Source organism: Molothrus aeneus, chromosome 8, assembly GCF_037042795.1.
Source record: "Molothrus aeneus isolate 106 chromosome 8, BPBGC_Maene_1.0, whole genome shotgun sequence".
Taxonomy (NCBI): domain Eukaryota; kingdom Metazoa; phylum Chordata; class Aves; order Passeriformes; family Icteridae; genus Molothrus; species Molothrus aeneus.
This window is the reverse complement of record NC_089653.1, coordinates 20,184,610-20,206,331: the sequence shown is the minus strand read 5'-3', so window position 1 is coordinate 20,206,331 and position 21,722 is coordinate 20,184,610. Positions and strand designations below refer to the sequence as shown.

Below are 21,722 nucleotides of genomic sequence, written 5' to 3'. Positions count from 1 at the left end.
CACAAACAACTAGACATATCCTTGTGATTTCAAGAAGTGTGAGAACAGCAGAGAGGAACAGTTAATATGAAACTAAAAGGCAATCTGCCACGGTTCTGAGAACCACATTATATTCAGCTAAGGAGAACAGTATGCAAAAATATCAGACAGGAAGAAAAGAAAAAATACAGGCAATGGTCTGGTAAGTGAAGCATTACAAGAAAAAATCACCTGTTTTCACCTTGACTGAACAGCAGACAGGAAGGGTTGGATTGTTTAAACTACCTGCTGCTTTCATCTGCATCAAATTACTTGTGCCTGACTTGTAATTACTGAGGGGTCTGATCTTCACCAGGAAAATTTGGGTAGTACTCTGGTTTCTCTATGGGCTTGTCTATGTTTTGTAGTAGTGGAGACATCCCTGACTTAGTCCTGGAACTGGTATCAGTGACTGTGCCTGCTTAGCTAAGCTAAGGAGAGTTACACATCAGCTTGCACACAAAGCCAGGCTAACACATCTCTGCTTCCAGTACGTGAAGGAGCATCCACAAATGGTGGAGGTTGCTTAAGTGAGCAGAATAACCAAACAAGCTTTGAGCTAGCCACTTAGTACAGGATGAAACCACTAGTAGATTCTGTCTTATAAGTACTGCTCACAGAGCAAATTATACAGTATTAAAACAATGTTGGGGGGACATAAATAAGTATCTGTGGGATGGAGAGTGGAAGAAAAACATTTAAATTAAACTTACTGGTGGCTCATCTCCAGTTCCCAGGACAAACATGCTGACTTTCATATAGCCTTTGGCTCCTGAATTTGTATCTTCAGGATCACTCAGCAAAAGCCATTTTCTCATGACTGCATGGCCTGAAATAAAACAAATATCACCACTGTCCCCAGTAATGTCCATTACAAAATGGCAGACGTCATATAAGCAGTGAGCTATTTCAAAAGTATGCTTTATCCTAAATTGCACTAATTATTTAACAAAATAATCCTGTCCTAGACAGGTCTCAATAGAGTCATCCAAAACAAGAAACCTGGTGTTAAACTATTTTGGCATACTAGTTCAGGGACATAGTTATCAAATGTTTTTGCATTTTTCAAATTTTAGGTCTTTGATAAAAAAGAGGCTTGTACTTCATTGTGAATTCACTGAAAAGAGTTATATATTGTTGGATATTTGGAAGTTAATACTTAAAGCAGCTAACTTAAATAACTTTACATTAAGTTTCTTCTCTTACTTTAGAAATTCAATGAAATGTTTCAACTTGTAGTTTCAAGGAAAGAAGTTCTGAAGTAACCATTACTTACCAGGCTCATCATAAACATAGCCAATGTCAATCTGAAATAAAGATCAAAGGCATTACCTCTGAAGAAATACCAAAACAGAAAAATGGTGGGGCAACTCCCCCCATGTTTTTCATGGGCAGTACTACATTGTTCTCTTGTCACAAACGCAAGACAGTTTACATAGAATATTACTAGGAGGAGAAAGAGAAAACATCTTACACTGAAAAATGAGGGATTTCAAAGGGATAGAGCAGCCAAGAACAAAATGCAAGAAAAGATAATACATGTAGTTATTTTCTTATATTCTTGGATCCCCAGCTTTTTCATTTACCAGAGACATAAGATGGGGCTGGCTTACTGCTTCTTGAATTCCCTACACTCATTCATTATTTTGTGTTCAGACAGGCTTATCAGAACACTTTTGCTCCTTCTTCCTGCTCAACATTTCATCCTTCAGTTCCAGAAGTGAAATTTGGTTGTTTTTTTTTTTTTTTCAATTAATAATTTCCTTTTCTTTATTAAGAATTATGAGTGTTTCTCTTCCCAGTGTGTCAAATCTGGACAAGATTGCCTCATTCATTGGATCAGATTTGAAACATGTTCAGGAATGTAAGTATGTTTGCTCATGGCACTTGGGGCCAGTATTCCTTGCAGGTGAAGTCTGAAAGAGTGATTTTCTAGACAGAATTACCCTGTTGGAATGTGTGCCTGCAGGGGCAGAAAGCAGCTGAGTGACGTGCTGTCACCTGCTTAGTGAATAATCAATCTTCCACACAGCAATACACCACATTTCATCACTAGAAATCACAAAGAAGATAAGAAGTGAAATGCAAAAAGCAATCAGCTTTGAGGCAGAAAGTGTTTCATCTAGAAAAGAGCACTCTTCCCTCTTTGCATATTTTTGTAAAAAGCTGGTCTAGAGACCTCTTGAATTTATGCAGTACTAAATAAGCAAGCAGAAAAGACAGCCAATAGTGATACTGAAAGTGTTGTAACAGCTGATCCTGGTAGCCATTACAAGGGAATTACATGGGAATTACATTACATGGGAATTCTTGGCAGGCAGATGTCCACTTCCCAGAGTTGACAATAACATATCCAAATAAAGACCATCTTACTAATATCATCAAAACCATAGAAATTACTCTAACTAAATGAATTTTCCACCATTGTTTTTGCTTAACTTCTGACCAAAGGAAGACCTCACCACATTATTTGAGAACATGTATCTTTATGCCACCATACATACCACTATTCTGCCTATTAGCTAGCTAATAAAATTATCTCTTCAAACCCTACCTCACATCAAATAATCACCTGACCACAAAAGAAGAAAAAGTTACCTGGATGCAAATTGGAGAACTTGGTATATAAACCACACAATTTTTTTTAACAATAATCTTCTACTCAAATAAAAAAACCTGTTTATTAGTGCTTTGGGTAAATGGTCTCTAGCTTGAGAAGCAAGACATCATCAGGTAATTCTTTGACCCCATGAAAACGAAGTATAAATGTAAACATTTAAAATACTTAAAATATTTCTCTCATTTTATTTAATTTAGTCCCGATATGGATCTTTCTTCATACCCACCTTAAATTCACCCATCAGACAGTCTGCTCGTAGAGAGTGAGAATCATACACCTAAAAAGACAGAGAAGCATGAAACAGGAATGTTCCTAAACAACCTGGGAAATGGCCAGAGGATGCTACAGGTATCCAGCAGCCTTGTGAATATGCACTGGTTTTTCTTACCCGAATGCTAACAGTTTCATCGAGCAGCTCTAAAGGAGTCATGTGGACATTGTAGAAAAATATCTGTCAAGGTAAAAATAATAGGAATAAGCAAAAAACCCTGTCTTAAAGTGATAAGCACATAATTTCTTGAGCATAAAATGCAAAAACATTATTTTAAGAGGCATATGAAGGATGCCTGATCCAGTACTTTCACCCCACCTCCTTGCTGGACATATTATGTGGTAACTTAGTGCAGAATGAAAAATTGAATTTAGTAAATTGACTCAGTACAACACAGACAAGACAGTCACAACTTCCATTTGAGCAAACACTGTCAGCATAACTGTGCTGCAAATTTCCAGCACTTCCCTTCCCTCCTTGCTCTGCACTTCATATTTTTCTCAGGGGAACAACTTCAGAAACTACAAAGTTTATTACCCAGAACATTAAATCCTGGTCTAACCATCTTTGTTGTAGTTGTCAAAGAGGCCTTGTTTAGGGTTAGTGGTAATAGTGATTTGTATTCCAGTTTTAGACTACTATGGACTGCCAAGGAATCATTTCAATATGAGGTGCAACCGACTTTCTGCCCTCCCTATTTTTTCCATGGCTTCTTAAATTTTGACTGCTACCTACAGCTTACTTCAAGTTTTAAAGTTTTATAAATTCCTTGGTCTTGCCTGCGTATGTTAAACATGCTTGCCATGCAATTCCAAAATCTTCTGAATTTTCCACAAGTGCCCAGATAATGACAGTCATCCTCATTATCTATTACACTTCAGTTTTGCAACATTACTCTTTCAGCTATGGGATCAGTCTCGTGTCCCTTAGGTGGCTTTGAATTCTCTCCTGTATTTCAGTGTGTTTGATGCACAGACCCCCTGTCTGGACAGAGAAATCTAGTTGTGCTTTTATAAATCACGGGTAGCAAGGCAGTGACATCTCCAGATTCTGTGGCACTCCTTTGGCATTGCACTGAGCACTCATCTGCACACACCACAGAGCTCAACAATGATTTCTAATTAATTTTTCTGTGACTTTTATAACCTGAACACAACTATTCAAAGTGATTCTGTCACATGGCCAACTGCACCAAGAAAACATTCCATATGTCTCATATGAAGTTTGACTTCCTTCTAGTTAGTTTTATCTGCTAAGACTGTCAGTGACAGAGATGTGTTTAGTGATGTGAATACATAAAGAAAGGGACTGGGAATGGCATAATGCATAATTACCCATAAATATTAGTAAATTCTTATTAACTGATCATAATGAAGGCTGTATTAACTACTTCTTGACATTTGATAGCATCAACACTTCAGCTAGAGTGCTCTTACACCACTTACCTCATCAAAAAATGGGTTATTTCCTCTTTTGATTCTTGTCCGGTGTGTCTGACCACAAACATGAACTTTGACTACTGGTTTTATGTTATTCCCAGGCAACTGACGACCTTCAATGACTCTAACACGAATCTGAAAAAAATCAAATATTTGTACTGATTTATTCTCTATGTTATTGGCGATCCTGATCACAACAATTCCTTATTATACCACCAAACATGTTAGCCAACACCTGAAGTAGCTGACAGATATGAACCAGATTTTGCAAGCCTAATTATGACAGTAATTAATTTTACAAGACAAGTTAGGGCTAATTATTTCACAGGAGATTTTTCACTTGCCTTTACCATTTATTTTTGAAGGTGCTATAGTAGTTTGAAATCTGTACAACTATACAGCAAATAAGGTTCAACCCTATTTCAGTCAGAACTGTACAAATCAGACATCTGAGTAACAGGAACATTTGAGGAATAATTTTGAAATCCTGGCTTTCAAATGAAGTGGCTAATTATCTCTGTGGTGCATTAGATAAGCTGACATTAAATTATGCTCAGGCTGTGTAAAAGCCTGTTATGCTCAGCAGAAAAAGGAAACATGCAATATTTAATAAATCTAGTACCTGAAAATCTTGTGGTTTGTTAGAGAGGATTCTCCGCGTTTTCTTCCCTTTGGTGATGCGTTTAGCCAGCTGGGCTTCCTTTGTGCCACTTGGAACTGTTGGGGTGATACCACCAACTGGACCATCCAACCCATCCTCGTAACCTCCATCATCTTCTCCATCTCATACAGCAAAAAACCAGTGTAATTAATAAATAACAGAACTTGCTGTTGAAGTTACAGGAGTAAGAGTCTGATATCCAAGAGTTCCACTAAAATTCTATTATTAGCTCACATCAACAATGTTTTTGCCAACTTACATTCTTCCAACTCCTTTTGAAAGCTAGTCGTTAAGAACAACTTTATCCTAACCAAACTAAATCTAGACCAGTCTCTCTTCTGGATGCAGAGTGTCTAATACAATTCCCATACATTTTTTTAATCAACCAATTCAAGCAAAGCTGAGCTGTAATCATTCTCCAACTAGTTCACAATTCACCACAAGGGATTCATTTTATTCCAGCTGAATAAACATTGCTTTTGAATGAATCTTGCTGTTTCCCAGCAGCAAGACTAGGCTATAGCACAGCATTGCTTTTTAGTTCAGAATCTTGAATGCACAAATACGTTTAGGGTCGGCCATCCAAAATAAAACTGAATCCTTCACCACAACATTTAAGTGTGGAATAAGTTTTTCAGTAAGGATCTTTGACAGCTCTGAAATCAGCATACCTCTGTGGAAGACAGTTCTACAGCCACATGACACTATAATACTGAATCATACTCTGAGATTCCAGTATTGCAAAATAGGATCCATAAATATCTAGACCACAAAAGTGATCACTTCCTTATGTTTACAGCTTTTCTTAACTGAGCAGTGACTATGGAAAAATTTAGAGGAAGAAAGAGCTGTGTCTCTGGTGGTTGGCATTAACAGAATGTATTCTAACTTCATAAATTACAGGCTGATGATCACTTTGTATAATGAAGTCCTTCATGGTCCTTGTAAGAGATGTATAAAACCAGAGAGACTGACATGCTAAGTATTTTATAAGCAGAAGACCCCACCCACCTCTCTAATGTCTCTCAAAATGCATTTGCCTGAATGGATCCATGCAGCTAACTGATTACCCTAGCACTTAATTTTTAATTCCTGAAACTGAGCTGTAGCTGTCTCAGGGAAAGTGATTTCATTTCATGGGAAAAAACTGCCATTTTTTATTTTATCTGTATGCTATAATTGAAAAAAATTTAAAAGCTATCAAATAATCTCATAAAGGTGAATTTGCATTTTTAGCCTTCAAGTCTCCATTTCTATAAAATTAGTTTGAAATGCAGTAATTTAACACACAACTTTTGTGTTTATATTACTTATCCTTTTGCTCTCCAAGAACACATCTGAGAGGAGTCAGTATAATCAAAATTTCCCTCCAGAAGACTCCTGATTTCAATTTTTTCCTTCTTATGCTACTATCTATCACCAAATAATGGTCAAACCGATTTACTTCTCGAAACTAAATTTACAAAACATTTATTAAACTTCCTTCTTTCTTCACAAACACAGCCTTGTTATTAGGCTTATTATTGTCCAATCAACTGCAAAAGTCAGTTATTTCACAGTTCTTTTAAGAGTCTGGAAAAACAGATCTCAAAAAATCTCTCAGCAAAAGCCTGGTCAATATGATATACAGAGAGAATAAAGAATATTCCCTACTGATCATAGTATTTCATTGCCTAGTCAAATATCAACCTAATATAAAACAGTGTCTTCCAAAACTTAATTGTTCTACAAGGGGAAAGAGGTTTAATTAATCAGGAAAATTTTTTCACCAAGCTCCCTGACATTGAAAATAATAGATGGAACGTCTCTGCTTTTTGGTTAACCCTAGAATTGCTGCAGATAATTGCTGTTTCCTTGAGCATTCAAAAATCTTTCTTTCCTAAACAAAAGCCATTTTGAAAAGTTTTTAAACAAATAGAGAAAATTATGCTAAAATCCATTTTATGTCAGGAAATGCCAATTTTTTTCTTACCTTCTGAATCATCCTTAATTTCTTTGAAATAATATCTAGCAGTCTTGACATGCTTGCTTCCGGTGAACAGCTGCTGAATCACCCTCTTGCCTTACCTTAAACAGCTCCTAGAGCTTTTAAGAAAAATGTTCTGAGAAAAGGATGAAATACCTTCCTGTGCACTGGTCCCTCCTGGATCAGTTGGATTTGCAGGTCCAGCTGGTGGCTCATATCCTACTACCAAATCAATTGTTGCCTATAGAGAAATAGTTTTTTATGTAGCCCACAGTATTCATAACAGTTGATTCAAAGCAGTAAGTTGTTCAAACTCTGTGCATGAACAGTTAACTATTCATGGGCACAACAGTTTTAAAAAGTTTCAGCTACTAGTAAGTTAATAAACTATTATTAAGCTAGAAATACATATAAACAATAAAGATTACACAAATTCAGCAAATGGACTAGGTTCTAAAATAATATCTAAGAAATGGAGTTGCTGTGTTTATATTTAGAAAAATCTGTCACAATACAAGCATGTAAGGTGTTCTACAAATGTTAGCTTTAGTTCTACAATATCCATGGCAGACAAGGTGATATTCTAAATTTGCAGACAGAAAAACAAAGGCAGTAGAGAAATAATACTATCTCATCAACAACTTAACAAGTCTGAACCATAACTAAATTTTCCTATCTGGCTTCTCTAATTGCTCGTTCATATCTCCATCCTGGAAGAAAAACAATACATCATTTTCCATTCTAATTATAGAATTGTCCTTTTTCTGCTTGACTGTGGTTTTGGATTATTGAACAAACCATTATTATTACTAGTTGCCAGAGTAATATGAGGAGTCAGCAAAAAAAGCCCAACCCTGTGACCAACTAATCATAATTTTAAACTGCAGCTGCTCAGAGACTGAAATTACTCTTAGAGTCTCTCATGACTGAGTAGGCCAGAATGCAGTATGAAGTGCCTTGGCAGCTACACTGCACAAACACAGTAAGGTCCCAGGTTCCAAAACCTACTTAATTAATAACTAAGTTAATAACCATTGAAATCTAAACATGTGCTAAATCAAGTTAAGCAAGTTCTTGTGTAACTTTCTGAAGGGAGCTGGCAGTGAACATGTACTTGATCATGTGCTTTGACATAAGTAGCTGTTACAAAGCATATGGAGAAAAGGTGCATATGAGAACTCTATCTGGTACTTGGAAAATGCACTTTTTCAACATCAGGCTGATTTCCATGCATACTCTGTGGTCCATAACACATAACACATACATACAAATACATAATATGTACAGAGAAAGCAAAATTGTATAGACTTAATTCTTTCTGGTTATAAATTTCCTTTGTCTGGAGCTTTTGCTAGACATTTCCAAGAATTAAATTGATATTAGCCCTGCTGGAGCATTTTGATCAAGAATACAGTAAAATAAGAAGATGTAAGTCACTCACTCCAGTTTCTTGTCCCCTTTCATTCAGTAGAGGTATGAGTTTGAAGGGAAAAGATCTGCTTTGGTTACCTACAAGATCTTTAAGTGCTACAGATGCACTGCCGATTAATCTGAAATTAAATAAAAATCATTATTAGAATGCAAATATACATCAAATAGGGGTTACCATTTTTCTTTTGCTAGCATCTGTTAGACAACCAAGTAACTCCAGCCATTACTTGAAAACTCAAAGCACAACAAAAGACCATTGCAAATGTAATGTAATGATTGCATATTGCTAATTTTTAATTTCTGTTTCATTATACTCAAATGTGTTGGTGTTCTTTAGTGAACATAAACTAGGTACAACAGCTGTTGTACTACACAAAACAGACACAAAACCAGACACAACCACGTCTTTGTAATGAAAACAGTGAAACAGAACAAATGCAATCAACGTGCTTACTAGAGAATCACAAAATTAATCTTCTTGCACATATTCTGTATTTTGGAACAGGTTAATCTTCTCACTTCTAAATTCTCAGAATGTTTATAATGGTTCTAGAGCAGTCTACCAAAGGAAGGTTTCAGAGGGATCTGACATGGATGGACTCTTCTGAGTCTACTTCTGCCTACTTTGGGACTACATCTGTCATGCCCACCCTCTCCCAGAAAGATGAAAATTGCATGTACTTTTAGCCCAAGAGACTACTTTTAGGCAAAATTTCTTAGTGTGGTACTAGTCTCATGTGATACCTGGCACTGTATTTCATTCCCATAGCATGTAGTAGCAGTTTACTCCCATACTGAAGTGGATTACTGGAATAACTGAGATTTTTTTTCAATTAAAAAAAAACAAGATAATTTTACCCTGTAAATATTTCAAAGATCATGTGTCACAAATAACATACCAGCTTTGCTGCCAAAGTGAAAAAAAAAAGATCTGTACACAAAGAACCTAACTGAGGTCCCCTGAAGTTACAGAGCTTTTTCATGGAGCAGCTAAGGACGCAAGGGTATTTTTTCACGTTGAGCAAGAACACTATCATAGATACTCTTGCATACTGTGTTACGAGAACATAAATTAATTTTTTGCAAAGTACATTAGGATACCTATATATAAAACATCAATTTCCTCCAAATAAACCTTCCGGATTTTACACATCACAACTTCTGTTCAGCTGCAGAAACTTACATATTTTGAGGTGCCATAGAAGGGAAAAAAAAGAGAAAGAAAGTATTTTCCTATACACATTTGTAGAAAATTTATATAGACTTGACCTTTTGATTTGATATAAGCTTACTGGAGCTTATGGAGTGACTTCAAAAGAATTCAGAAGCCACCCAAAGTAATCTCAAATCAGCAGGATGAATGTTTCAGCAACCACACCCTCCCATCTGGTGACATTAACTCAAGAATTGCCATTCACCTGTAGTGCCTTTCAAATTTTGCACTGTACATTTCCATTTCTACATCCTCATCCGCCCTGTACAAATGATAACTGCACATCTGAATGCCTAGTAACCGTTTTTAAAATAGTGATCCCCTTCAGCAGACTGAAGAGGGAATCAGTTACATAGACTTGTTTGCAACCAGCTGCCTCTATACATTGCCTCTCTATCTACATGCCTTCATTTGCCCCTCTTTTAGCAGGCTGGGCAACAACAGTCTCCAGTCTTTTTCCACTCTAACAAGACTGAGAAATTTAATATACAATCTATAAACTCTCTTCGTCTGCTTCTAGACTTTAGCCAAATTTTAAGCTTTGGGCACTATTCTGCCTTTCCAAAAGTTGTCCTGTTCACTGGATTTGGGATGTTTCACCTCTCCCTTATCAGAAGCACAGAACCGATGAGGTTGGAAGGAATCACTCATGATCATCTAGTCCAGTGCCTCTGCTCAAGCTTAGTCAGCTAGAACAGGTTACCCATGACCATGTCCAGTCTGGTTTTGATCATAAGCTACTCAACAACTGAAGTAATACATTCCAAAGTAACAAGGAATGCCTCAAAGTCATCTTAGGTTTCATCTTTGTCACTTTTGTACAAGTCTTAAGAGAAAGCCTTTTTTCTGACATGGTTCTCTAAGGTCTCTAATCTTTGGGCTAAGTCAGCTACATCAGACCTCAGGAGCTGTTGGGAGATCATGTCCATCAGCAGTTCATTGATGTTTAGTGCTTTGCTGCAAGGTCTGCTCCCTCTGACAGGTAACGAGACCCCAGTTCTCTGCATGGCTACTGTGAACTTGTTGGGCTCCTCCGAACTCTTAAGACTTTTTACGTTCAGTCAGGATTGCATGTGACCTCCATCTGAAACCATGACTTACAAGATGACAAGGACTCCCTTCCTTCCAGCAGAAAAGACTTTCTACCACTTGTTCATCATCAAAGGACACTGTTCTTTGCTGCACCTATTCCAGCTTTCTTCCTCTTGCCTAAGCAGATCAACATTTGCCCATTTAATTCCAGGTCACACTAGTCTCTTGACACCATTGAATGGGACAGCTTCTGCTACTGGAATAGCTTAATGCATCCTCTGACCCTTTGTTCATCAGCTGTTTTAGTAGAAGACCAAAACAAATTAGTATTGTTTCTTAAATGTTTCAGTACCTCTTTGGCCATCCCTAAGACTTCCACAGGTATAATGCCCAATCTGTCTGGTCTCTTAAACTTTTCAAGCTTTGCAGGAGTAAAGCAAAAACCCTGTTCTGCAACCAGTTTAAACATTCTGATCTACCACTGGAGATGACACAAAAAATTAATGCAAAATCCCTATTTAGAAGCTGATTTTGAACCTTACCAGGCCTACAACAGCTTCCCCACAGTGAGCAAAGGAAAATACCTAGTTTATAAGCATGAAATCAATGAACTACTGATGATCAACTACTAAACACTGAGTTGCATTTGTGCCAAATCTAATTAATCCGTTAGTGCTGTGGTTAGCACTTCCTGTTAGCTGCCTAAATAACCAAGTGAAGTGAAACTTCACACCCATGTCTGGATAAGGAACTAACTCACAGTACCAACCATTTTATTATTCCTCTTGGTTTGAAGGTAGCAATATACACTAAATTCTTTAGCCTGTCATGTTCTCTAGCTGCTTACATGCTACTTCTACTGGAAGCCCCAAGGTTTAAATTACTAAAGAATCAAGCATTTAAATTCTTTTCATCTATTTTTTAGGGTATATTTTGGCAGAGGTTTATATTTATTATTCTCATCAGCAACTTGATTCTATGCTGCAGTTACAATTACTGTACTCAACCCTTCTTTCTCAGTGTGTGTGTTTCATTACAGAGTATGCCACAAGACCCAACACCCACCCTCTGATATTCCTGCTATGTTTAATTATTTTGATCAAGAAAAACCTCTATTTTATCTTTACTTATTTGATAATACTCTTTGCAAGAACAAACTTTAGTAAAGAAACAATTTTCTTCCTTGTTTTGAACAAGGAAGGAGAGCCCAAAACTGAATCTTAAACTGTCTGGATCTTGCATACAGTGGATGCAAGGAAATCCTGCAACTATGTACAGTCACACTGATGTGGAAAAGAATCCACACAAAAGGGTACAGCTGTAGGAGGATTTAAACAATCTAGAAATTATTTAACGATGAGAAATCCTTAGTAATGACTAAGTCATTTGCTGCAGTGCTCATTTGTAGCTGCATTTTTCTGTTAGAGCAAAGGGTGTGCCCAATCTGTTTTTCCTGTCTCACTAGGTTACCAACTACACAAAGGACATGGGCAAACACATAATCCCTGCTCATTCTCTTAACTTCACAGGGACAACTGACTTTGCTGTGAGGTCTTTGGGACTTTTTAACTGCAGAAAGATTTGTGTTCTGAGAATTTGAAATCTTTCTACTAACAGTATTAGATGTAATAGAAAACAGATGTGTTCTCTTTTCAAACATCTTTATGCCAGAAAATCTAACTAAGCATGAATCATACGAGTCCTCTGGTTTATTCCTATGATGTTCTGTCTGTATACAGTGGTTTGCTTTATTTATCTTTTCCAATTACTGTGACTTTTCTCCATGAAGAGCACTCATTAACCTATCTGCAAAAGTTTAGCGATCCTGTAAATGAAGCAGTAAATTTTCCCTCCTGGAAAACAAAGAAATGGAAAAATATCCAAATGTTCTTTCAGGCTTAATTTACAGAAACATGCCAAAGCAATGAGTTCAGTGCCTTGGCACAGTGCAAAAGCAGAATAACATCCACTGTACTCCTCCTCCAGGCATGTTTAAAAACAGACTGGATGAACAGTTATATCAGCTTTTAGGAACAGGAAAAAATCATGTCTTATACTGCAATCTTCTGCTCTGTTGCTCCACAGGTTCTGTAACTAGTCAGGACTAAGAGAGCATGGACCAGAGTGTTCTGGCCAGGAGCTCTGTGAGTGAGCAGCCACAGAGGGAGGCTGGCCTGAGAACCACAGGGCTCTGCTCTGGCTATAGACAGACAGTAGCAGAACATTGAGACCATATTATTTTCAATGTCAGGGAGCTTGGTGAAAAAATTTTCCTGATTAATTAAAAGTTGTCACTACTTTGAATGTAACAACAGCAATCCCCACTGCATATTTTCCTCCAGAGGAAAGAAAATAGAGCCAAAGACATGGTGTAGGTTCTTCTCATTGCTTGTTCTCAGGCAACAGAGGCCCCTAGACATGCTCTTTACACTCAAAAACTAAATCCAAATTAAATCTAGATTATTAAATAAAATATAAAAAACCATGAATCTCTAAAGGGAAGGGTGTTGATTTCAACTCAAATCCCACCTAGCTTAGACACCTAACACAGTTCCCAAGTTAATGGGTCTACTTGTCAATGTCAGAAGCAAACACTGGGTTTCTTAAACTGTCATTAGAGTAGCTCTCCATAGTAAGGACCTTAGATAGGCATTGTGCTCCACCTTCCCAATCCTGAACTAGCATACAGACAAACCATGGGAGTGTTATTTTCACACTCTTCCACTGAGCACCGTTTTGAAATGCTGCAGCACTTCAGACATGTATCTAACTATTGACTTTTTCTTAAGTATTAAAAGAGGATACCATGAAAAGGTAGCAAATCTTTGATATGGTAGTCCTAAATCTCTCTCCAACTCAGGAAATACAATCAGTAGTTCTACAGGAATACAGGTTATGCATACATGCAATTGGTAGGTGAGAAACTTATTCCACATTCCCTCCTCCTTTCATGTACTTTTTCATCTAAATGTGAATGTTCATAAATACCAAATCTCTTCTGTTGTTACAGAGCTTTGTGTCTTTAAAAGAACTACAAGATGCTATTTCCTATTACCATGTTAAAATCAGGATGCCTGCTCATGTGTTTCTCACTTCTCACCCCCTTATCCTGTTTCCCTGCCAATATCCCTTCCAAACTCATCACACATTGCAAATGTGTGGATGTGATTGAGGATCTATTTTCAAAGAGCATTACTTTGAAGGTATTACTCTGGCTTTGGTATGAACAACTTTCTGTGCATAAACCCAAAACCAGGCATTTGCACAAACTGGGGGTTAAGAGTTACAAATATGAGTCTAGATGATATTTTAAAATACAATTTGAAGAAAACCAACCACATGACTGCTTAACTTTGAACCCATGTACAGAGCGAAACATTTTAGGTTCTTCAGACAATCACTTTTCTTTATTTTTTGATGCATTATAAAGTCCATTACAAAATTCTGATTACTGATAAGCTTTCCTATCTCAAGTTTCGAAATCTCCCTAAAATCAGAGGCATGCAATATAATCCTGCCTAACTGACCTGCAGGAATCTCAAGAATGAGAGACCTGAAGGCACTGGCTTGAGTCACACTGATTTTATGACAGAGCTGTTAGAGCATTGTAAAAACCAGAATCCATGTGTTGGAAGGAGGCAGAGAGTAGTAAAGAAAAGCTAACAATGGAATTGGGCTACTATGAGTAAACATGAATGTTTGCCTAAGACATGAAATCTGCCATGAAGAAAAGATGACATGATCATACTTCCTTTCAGAACAGCAACAGAGAACACTACTTGGCATCGACAGAAAAGGGAGAGCACAGCAAACAGCAGCTCTCAGTTCCATTTTCCCCCTGTACTTCAGTATTGAAAGTTGTGTTTAATACTGGGGTGGGAGTGGGTAGGGAGAGGGAAAGAAGGAACATACTTGTTTTGTCCAATTGTTTCAAAATCCTTCACAATAATTGTTAGGGAAGATGAATTATCCAGAGGAATTCCTTTCAAGTCAAATTCAACAATCTGAAGAAAAAAAAAAAAAAAAGGACCAAACCCAAATTATAATGACAATTTATGTAAAAATTACCAGCAGAGTAGCAGATACAACAAAATTAATCAGGAATAAATTATGCATTTAGCGAGAGACCAAATCCAGCTTACATTTGTGAAAATAAAGTAAAAACGCTCATAGCATGTATTTGATTTACTAATTACTAGCAACAATAGCAAAATTAAATTGTTTAATAGTGAATCATCATTTCTTTTGCAGTTCCACTTCCTCACATTAACGTACCTATTGTCTTGTCATTCATAACACCTGATATTAATCCTCTCCAATATTGGCTGAACTAAGTTGCTATTGAATTTACACAAACATTTGTGTGTTCCCTTTTCTTATAATTCTAATTACAAAATGTAAGAAAAATCTTTAACTTTCATTTATTATTGTGAAAAAACACTGCCAAGAAAACATTTTCCCCAAGAAAAATGTCCCTGAAGATGCAACATAACACTAGACCTACAAATAAACCATGAGAACTTTCAATACATAATTCCTTTTAATTCTGTATGGTTTTTCCTGGTACATAATAAATTATCCCATTATGTGGCTAATTATCCCATACATGTGGCTAAACAATGGCTGACTATCATTTTGATGGAAAGAAAGTGGGAAAAAAACCAGGCCAAAACTCATCAATTATCCATCTAATTTTACATTAACACATTGCTAATGAGTTGCAATATATGGCACAAGATGAATCCATTCACCTGCATTTACTATCACCTTGACAGAACACATTGCACCAGATCCCCTTTCCAGTAACGTGCTCAGCTGTTGAAACTGACTTAACGACTTTGCAAGCATTGTCTTGAAATGACCAAGGATTTATTTTTTAAAAAATTACCTCATTCCAAACAGGATTGAGTTCATTTTCAATTTTCTTTGTTTTCTTTTTTTCATCTGCAAATACAAACAAAGCGTGATTAATTGGTTTTGCTAAAGCACTACAAAACTATAATGTTTTTTCCTTTCACTTTTCTAAAGAAGGCTTGAACTCAAAACCAAATGTTCCAATTGTTTTTACCTCTTCCAGAAGTTGCACGTTTTACAATCAAGAAGTCCCCTGGGCAATTTTAGTAGTTGAGGCTTCTTATTGTTTTGTTTAAGCACAGCTAGTTGTATTTCCAAAAAGCAAAATAAATATTTAGGTTTTGCAACCTTTTATGACCCTTAGCTTCACCTTCAATAATGATGAAAAAAGACAGACTAAAAGACTTGGAGATATCAAACCAAACAGTAACGTCTAAGTGATAGCAGTAAAGCACTACTTTTGAAAGTAGTAGAGAAAATGTGTTACATATTTACCACATTTGAATTACAAAATATTTTTGAATGTTTAGCTCTGGAATAAAATCACATGGAAAAAATCTTAAGGAGATATGCTTACAGTGTCAGCACTGTCTTGTTTAAATGAGCAAATATTAGAAGAAATATACATGCATGTAAGAGGAAATGCAATCCTTCCTGAAAAAAAGGGCTTCCAGAGGCTATGTAGGTATGTGTTCACTGAACTTACCTAAAAATTAGCCTAAAAATTACAATAATTGCAAATTTTCTTTACTTCATGGTAAAATTTGCACTTGGGCAAGCTACATATCATGAGAATGCGGGATGTGTTGCAAATTAAACATAGCTTGGCATTATTTTTCCTGTTCAGTTACAATATCTAGCTCCAATGGAGGACAAGTCTTTTGACACAAAAGAGTACAGACACACACAGACACAGCTCTTTTTGCATATATTAGTGATAACAAGCATATTTAAGTACAGGGTGTAAAGCAGCTGCTGATCTCGAAAATGCTCAGCCACCACAAGAAGTCCAAGCTTTAGACACACTCCAAGTCTTTAAAGACTCCGGTAAAGATAAATGCATTTTTGGTATTTGAAGTTATGACTGTACTTAGCCTGGGAAACAAGAGTAAAGATATGCCAAATGGGCAAGTTCATATACCCACTGGTCAGGCTTGCTGATTGTGGTGGCTGTTTTTATTGGATGAGAGTGGGATGTACTGAAAAAATCAGCCCATGCTGCAAATTACAAGAACTGACTCCCATTTATGTAACAGGAATTGTCTACAATTCATACAGGATATTGACTCACATTGTAGGACAAAGTGCTTTCATAACATACCATACTGTGGCCTGACATTTTGCAGAACAAAGCACTAATTACCAAACTAGTGAGGGAAATTCAACTTTATGCTATCTAATAGGAGACAAAGCATTTTCAAAACTGGGTAACCCAGAATAACTGGGGTTGGGCACTGATATTCCAAGTCCCTCTAGAAGATGGGAGATGAAAAGATGTTTTCACTGCCAGTGAAAAAAAAGGAACAGTTACAGCTGTTTGTAAAAAGGATAGCAAATTACAGACCTGATCCTGATGGAACTAATGGATAAAAGTCCTATGATCCCTGCCTAAGCTAAAATTTAACTGTGAGTCCTGGTTCGAGCAACAGTCAGAACAACTCTTAACGAGGTGCTAAATTGTCCACTCTGAATTATCCATTTTCACAAAAGTAAGATTTATTTTTCCACTAATGTGCATATTCTAGATTACACTGAGAAAAAAAACCTTTTTTGGTTATGCATCTGTGTGAAAGCTGGATGAAAAAACACTGGGAAGCACAGCTTACTTTGGGTTTTAGTTGTAATTTTAGTCAGAGTACAACACTCCCATTCCTCAAGGAAATACTTTGCATATATTCCCGTCTCTTTACTGACTTCCTTTTTATGACACTTTTATCGGTATTTTAATCCACTGGGTAGTGGTGATATTTGTTTTTAAGCTCTTGGCAAAGCTCTTTCTTCTTCCAATCAAAAACCCCTGTTGCCACGCCGGGTGAGGTGGATTGCTCAGTTATTCCAGGAGCTCACAAAAGTTTCAGCTCCTCAGGCTGTTCTCCTCTGCTGGTAATGATTGCAGCTATAGCAACCAAGACTAAACCACATCAGGATAAATTGTGCAATAGGGTCAGTCACCATTTTTTGTTTGACCCTACCATGAAATAAGAAATTATAGTGGATACAGATAAAACACTCTATACTTGTTTCTTTAAAAACTAACTACTTTAACTGTGGTACTGCAGAAGAAATCACTATTTACCTTATCTTGATGGAGGCACCATACTACCTTATAATATAACATGCTAGTTAATATTCTTGGATGGGAATGACTGTAATAAGAATTTAATTGCTCAGTGTCCAAAAAAATTAAGATGAGCTGTTTAAACAATAACTGTTCATTATTAAAAATATTACAGTATAGCAAAACACTTAATGTTTCCATCTTAATTTTTTTTTCTATTATAACTAGCAATTTAAATCAACATGAGCAGATGGGGAATAGCAGAAGCCAACATTATCTTTTACAACAGTCCTAAGTCTAAAATTTAAGACAGTATCACATTTCAGTTAACTAAGTATCCCAGAAAACTTCTGTCAAAGGAGAATTAAGATTGCATGATGGCAGCAACTGCAGGATCAAATGGGCAGACCTCCAAAACCCTGAAATTAAATTTAGATAATTTAACTCTCTGCAAAACAGAAAATTTAGATACAGTTTAACTATTTTCTATTAAACTGTTTTCTTCCATACACTGAAATATAAACTAAAATAGTTTTGAAATACTGCAGGCCTGTTGAAAAGCTCTTAGATTAAGCACAAATGGAATCAAGTTGGATTAATCAAATTCAATGCCATTTCACCTCAGTTTTTACTGCATAAAGTGGAATGAGGCAGCCAAAATAAATTATCAAAGCACTAAATATCCTAGCATTGACTGCACATACAAGCAATTGAATTCATTTTTACACAGTGAGACAAGAATCTAACAAACCAAAATGATTACACTGATTTAATCATTATCATTTAGTGCCAGTTTAGCAAATTGCAACAGTTTTTCATGGTAATTTGACCGATGAATTGTCTCATGTTGAGTGAAAAACACAGAATTCTGCAAGAGCAGCATCGAGTTCCAGAGAGCAATATTCGTTTACTCTCAGGGTGTAGTTCTCTTTGAACTGTGAGCTTTTCTTAAAGTAAATAAAGTACCATCCCATTGGACTGGACATAAATGTGTTTAAAAAAAAAAGGGAAATGCTTGCAAAAAACTCCTCTGCTATATTAGAACTAAAACAGCTGCCTATTTCCTCCTAATATGCAGCTAATATATATCACTGTAACAATTATATTAACTGCCTATTCTGTAGCCAGCTTAGTTAAAAAAATTGGATTAAATCTATTCTATTCATAGATGAAACCATATTGACTTACATGTCTTAACATATAAAACATTTGTAGTCCTTTGATACTAACAGTTGCAGGATCATGAGTTTTTCTTCACAGCATGTCTGTAAAGGTCTGAGACTGAAAGACTGTGTTTCCATGGGAGGATTAAATTTACTGAACCTGACATCAACAAAGGCCCTGTAAATCAAAATTCGACCAAATACTGTTCTAATGAAATGCCAACTTCCACAGCAATCTTCTGTCAAATGAGTGCTGCTCACTAAGACTTCACCAAGAATACTCCAGAGTCAAACAAGAACATTAAAATGTCCTGCAGGACCATGGTCATAGTCCTGCAAATGCTTAAGTTTTTCCCAGTCTAGAATATGCACTCCCAAATGTGCTTTTTATGTCCCCCAGGATTTACACTGGGTAGGGACTAAAGTTAAAGATTAATGCCCTTTGACATATTCTTCCCAAAATAAGATTGGTTTCCTATCTCTACACACCAACAGGGTGAGGGGGAAACCAGCAGTGTATATAAAAAACATCTATAAACATCAACAGCTAGAAGTCAAACATATTTCAGATATGACTCTGTCCTTGCACTTGGTAGCAGGCACTCCACTTGCAAATTAAATCAGAGCTGCTTAATAGCTGGTAAAAGCCTGGTATTTTCTGTCCCACTTGAATCACTCTGGACAGGAAGCAAAAAATCAGACTGTTGGTATGTAGTAAAATCACATAAACAGAAGTGGCAGGATAATGAGAAAATAAATATCCCACTAAAAACCTGTCATAATTATGAAGCTGGCACTGGTTAAGCATATTTGGGAACATTAAAAATCCCAATTCTAGTACATAAAGCATAAATATGAATTCATTCCTTTAATGTCTGTTGGCCAATTCCTGTGTTTGGATAACTGAAGGACTGAAAAACAAATCAAGCAATAAAGAAAAAAACCTATAACTTCTATTTACTAGGTAGAAGTGAACTCCATTAGAGCACACAGAAGAAAAGTTTACAAGGAGGGGAATAAACAGACACTTAAGCATAAAGAAGGGAAGGCATAAACCAGCTCTGGAGTCTGAAAACTGCAGGAACAGAGGCAACACAGAAAGGCAAAACTGGCAGGAAAGCAAAGAGACAAGGAACTGGAAAGAGAAAATGGATACTCAAGAAGTAGAAGAATGTGAAACAAACCAGAGAAATGACAGTATATTCACTTTTTTCAGGGCAAGTAAAATCATATTTTAAGTATTATGAAGTTTCAAAAGCTACTGAGACAGGCTCTGCCACTTGTTTTAACTCAGGGTGATTAAAAAAAAAGGACAAACCTTGAAAAAAAGTAGGAAACTTAAAGGAAATGGAATGATTTCACATATTTCTGATGCTGAAATAAATGCATCTGCAAACTTGTTACTTTGAAAGTTAAGATTCTGTATGTGCAGTGCCTTGTCCTTTTTTAGCCTACAGCTGTCCTGATTTCAGATTTGGTTTCTAAAGGTGACAAACTCCTGCAAGGATTTTTCACACTTTAAAATACCATTTGGATTTCAGTGCACAGTTAGGAAACCAGGTCACTGGGAGATAAGATGCCTGTTTGTCACAGTTTGGTTTGATGTATTACATGATCCAAAATTGCTTAAAGGTTTTGGCACCTTAAAAATAAATCAATACTAGAAATCAAGTTCCTCTAATCTAGCCAAGTAATGTTGGCAACAGGTAAAGTATATCTAAAACATACTTAACTTTACATATAAATGCTTTATAACAGTCTTCTCCTTCTCCTATATATAACTGATGAGCAATGAAATTGGAAAAATACAGTTTCCTTTCAAAATCTTGTAATTAGATAATCTCAACAGGCAAAATTTTGATGTGCAATTCTCTTTGTGAAAAATAACCAAACCAACAAAAACCACCAACAACCAAAAAAAACCCAAACCAAACTAAAACAAAATCAAATACCTTCCAAAACAGTACTACTGTTTTTCAGTATACTACTTGTAAGAACAATAAATCACATTTGTATTGTATGTATATGACAGTGAGCAGTGCCTGTTCAAAGTAATCAAGACAGGAATGATTTTTCAGATGGAAAACAAGGTAATCTTCAATATCAGAATTAAAAGTACGTTCATTCACAGAATTAGAATTGTTTTTACAGCAACAGGTTAATCCTTTGGAAAAGCTTGTAAAATGTGGCTCCTGAAACAGAAGAACAGCTGCTCAGAACAGATCAAGGTGCTCCACCCAGTTCAAACTTCATTCAGGTAAACTCCTGTCTCTAATTAAAGAGTCTCCCCTAAAATTACATCAGATGTAATTCCAGGAAAACATGATTTCCCAGATTTTCAGATACTTACAAAGGGCACTAGCTTTTACAAAACTTCTTCCCTGGCTACATTTATGACAGTTGTGCTTACCTTTAAAAATAACAGAAACGATAGGATCTGGTTTCCCAAACTTGGTTTTAGGGATATTGGTAGCAGATTCCACAATCACCCGAAGCATTGTTTCCCTCTTCCCTAAATGCTGATTACTACCGAAGGAATTAAATCTTCAGTTTCACAGTCCTTAACTTCTGGACTGAAATGCTAGCAGGAAGAGGAGGCAGGGAATTACTGGTTTACAGCAAAGGAGGTCTATGGGTGGATCTATGACGGACGAGCTGCTCAAAGCTCTGGGAAAAAACCAGTCCTGTAAATTGACACCAGGTTCTGTCGTGCTGCACAGAAAGAGCTCTCGCTAGTGAAATCCCGTAACGGGATCCTGTTTAATCCTGCAAAAAC

General features: G+C 36.5%; 1 protein-coding gene across 2 annotated transcripts in view; it reads right to left on the bottom strand.

The window, feature by feature from the left end:
* Nucleotides 1–21,444, bottom strand: part of MYOF (myoferlin) — a 60,992-nt gene extending 39,548 nt beyond the window's left edge. For both annotated transcript variants that reach the window (XM_066554178.1, XM_066554180.1), the window contains exons 1-11: nucleotides 21,357–21,444; nucleotides 15,540–15,595; nucleotides 14,564–14,655; nucleotides 8,417–8,525; nucleotides 7,132–7,216; nucleotides 4,971–5,131; nucleotides 4,355–4,483; nucleotides 3,027–3,089; nucleotides 2,865–2,915; nucleotides 1,295–1,325; nucleotides 732–847 (exon numbers count right to left, since the gene is read on the bottom strand). In XM_066554178.1, the coding sequence (XP_066410275.1) occupies nucleotides 732–847; nucleotides 1,295–1,325; nucleotides 2,865–2,915; nucleotides 3,027–3,089; nucleotides 4,355–4,483; nucleotides 4,971–5,131; nucleotides 7,132–7,216; nucleotides 8,417–8,525; nucleotides 14,564–14,655; nucleotides 15,540–15,595; nucleotides 21,357–21,444 (981 nt within the window). The remainder of the gene's footprint in view (nucleotides 1–731; nucleotides 848–1,294; nucleotides 1,326–2,864; nucleotides 2,916–3,026; nucleotides 3,090–4,354; nucleotides 4,484–4,970; nucleotides 5,132–7,131; nucleotides 7,217–8,416; nucleotides 8,526–14,563; nucleotides 14,656–15,539; nucleotides 15,596–21,356) is intronic.
* Between the last annotated feature and the right edge of the window lie 278 nt (nucleotides 21,445–21,722).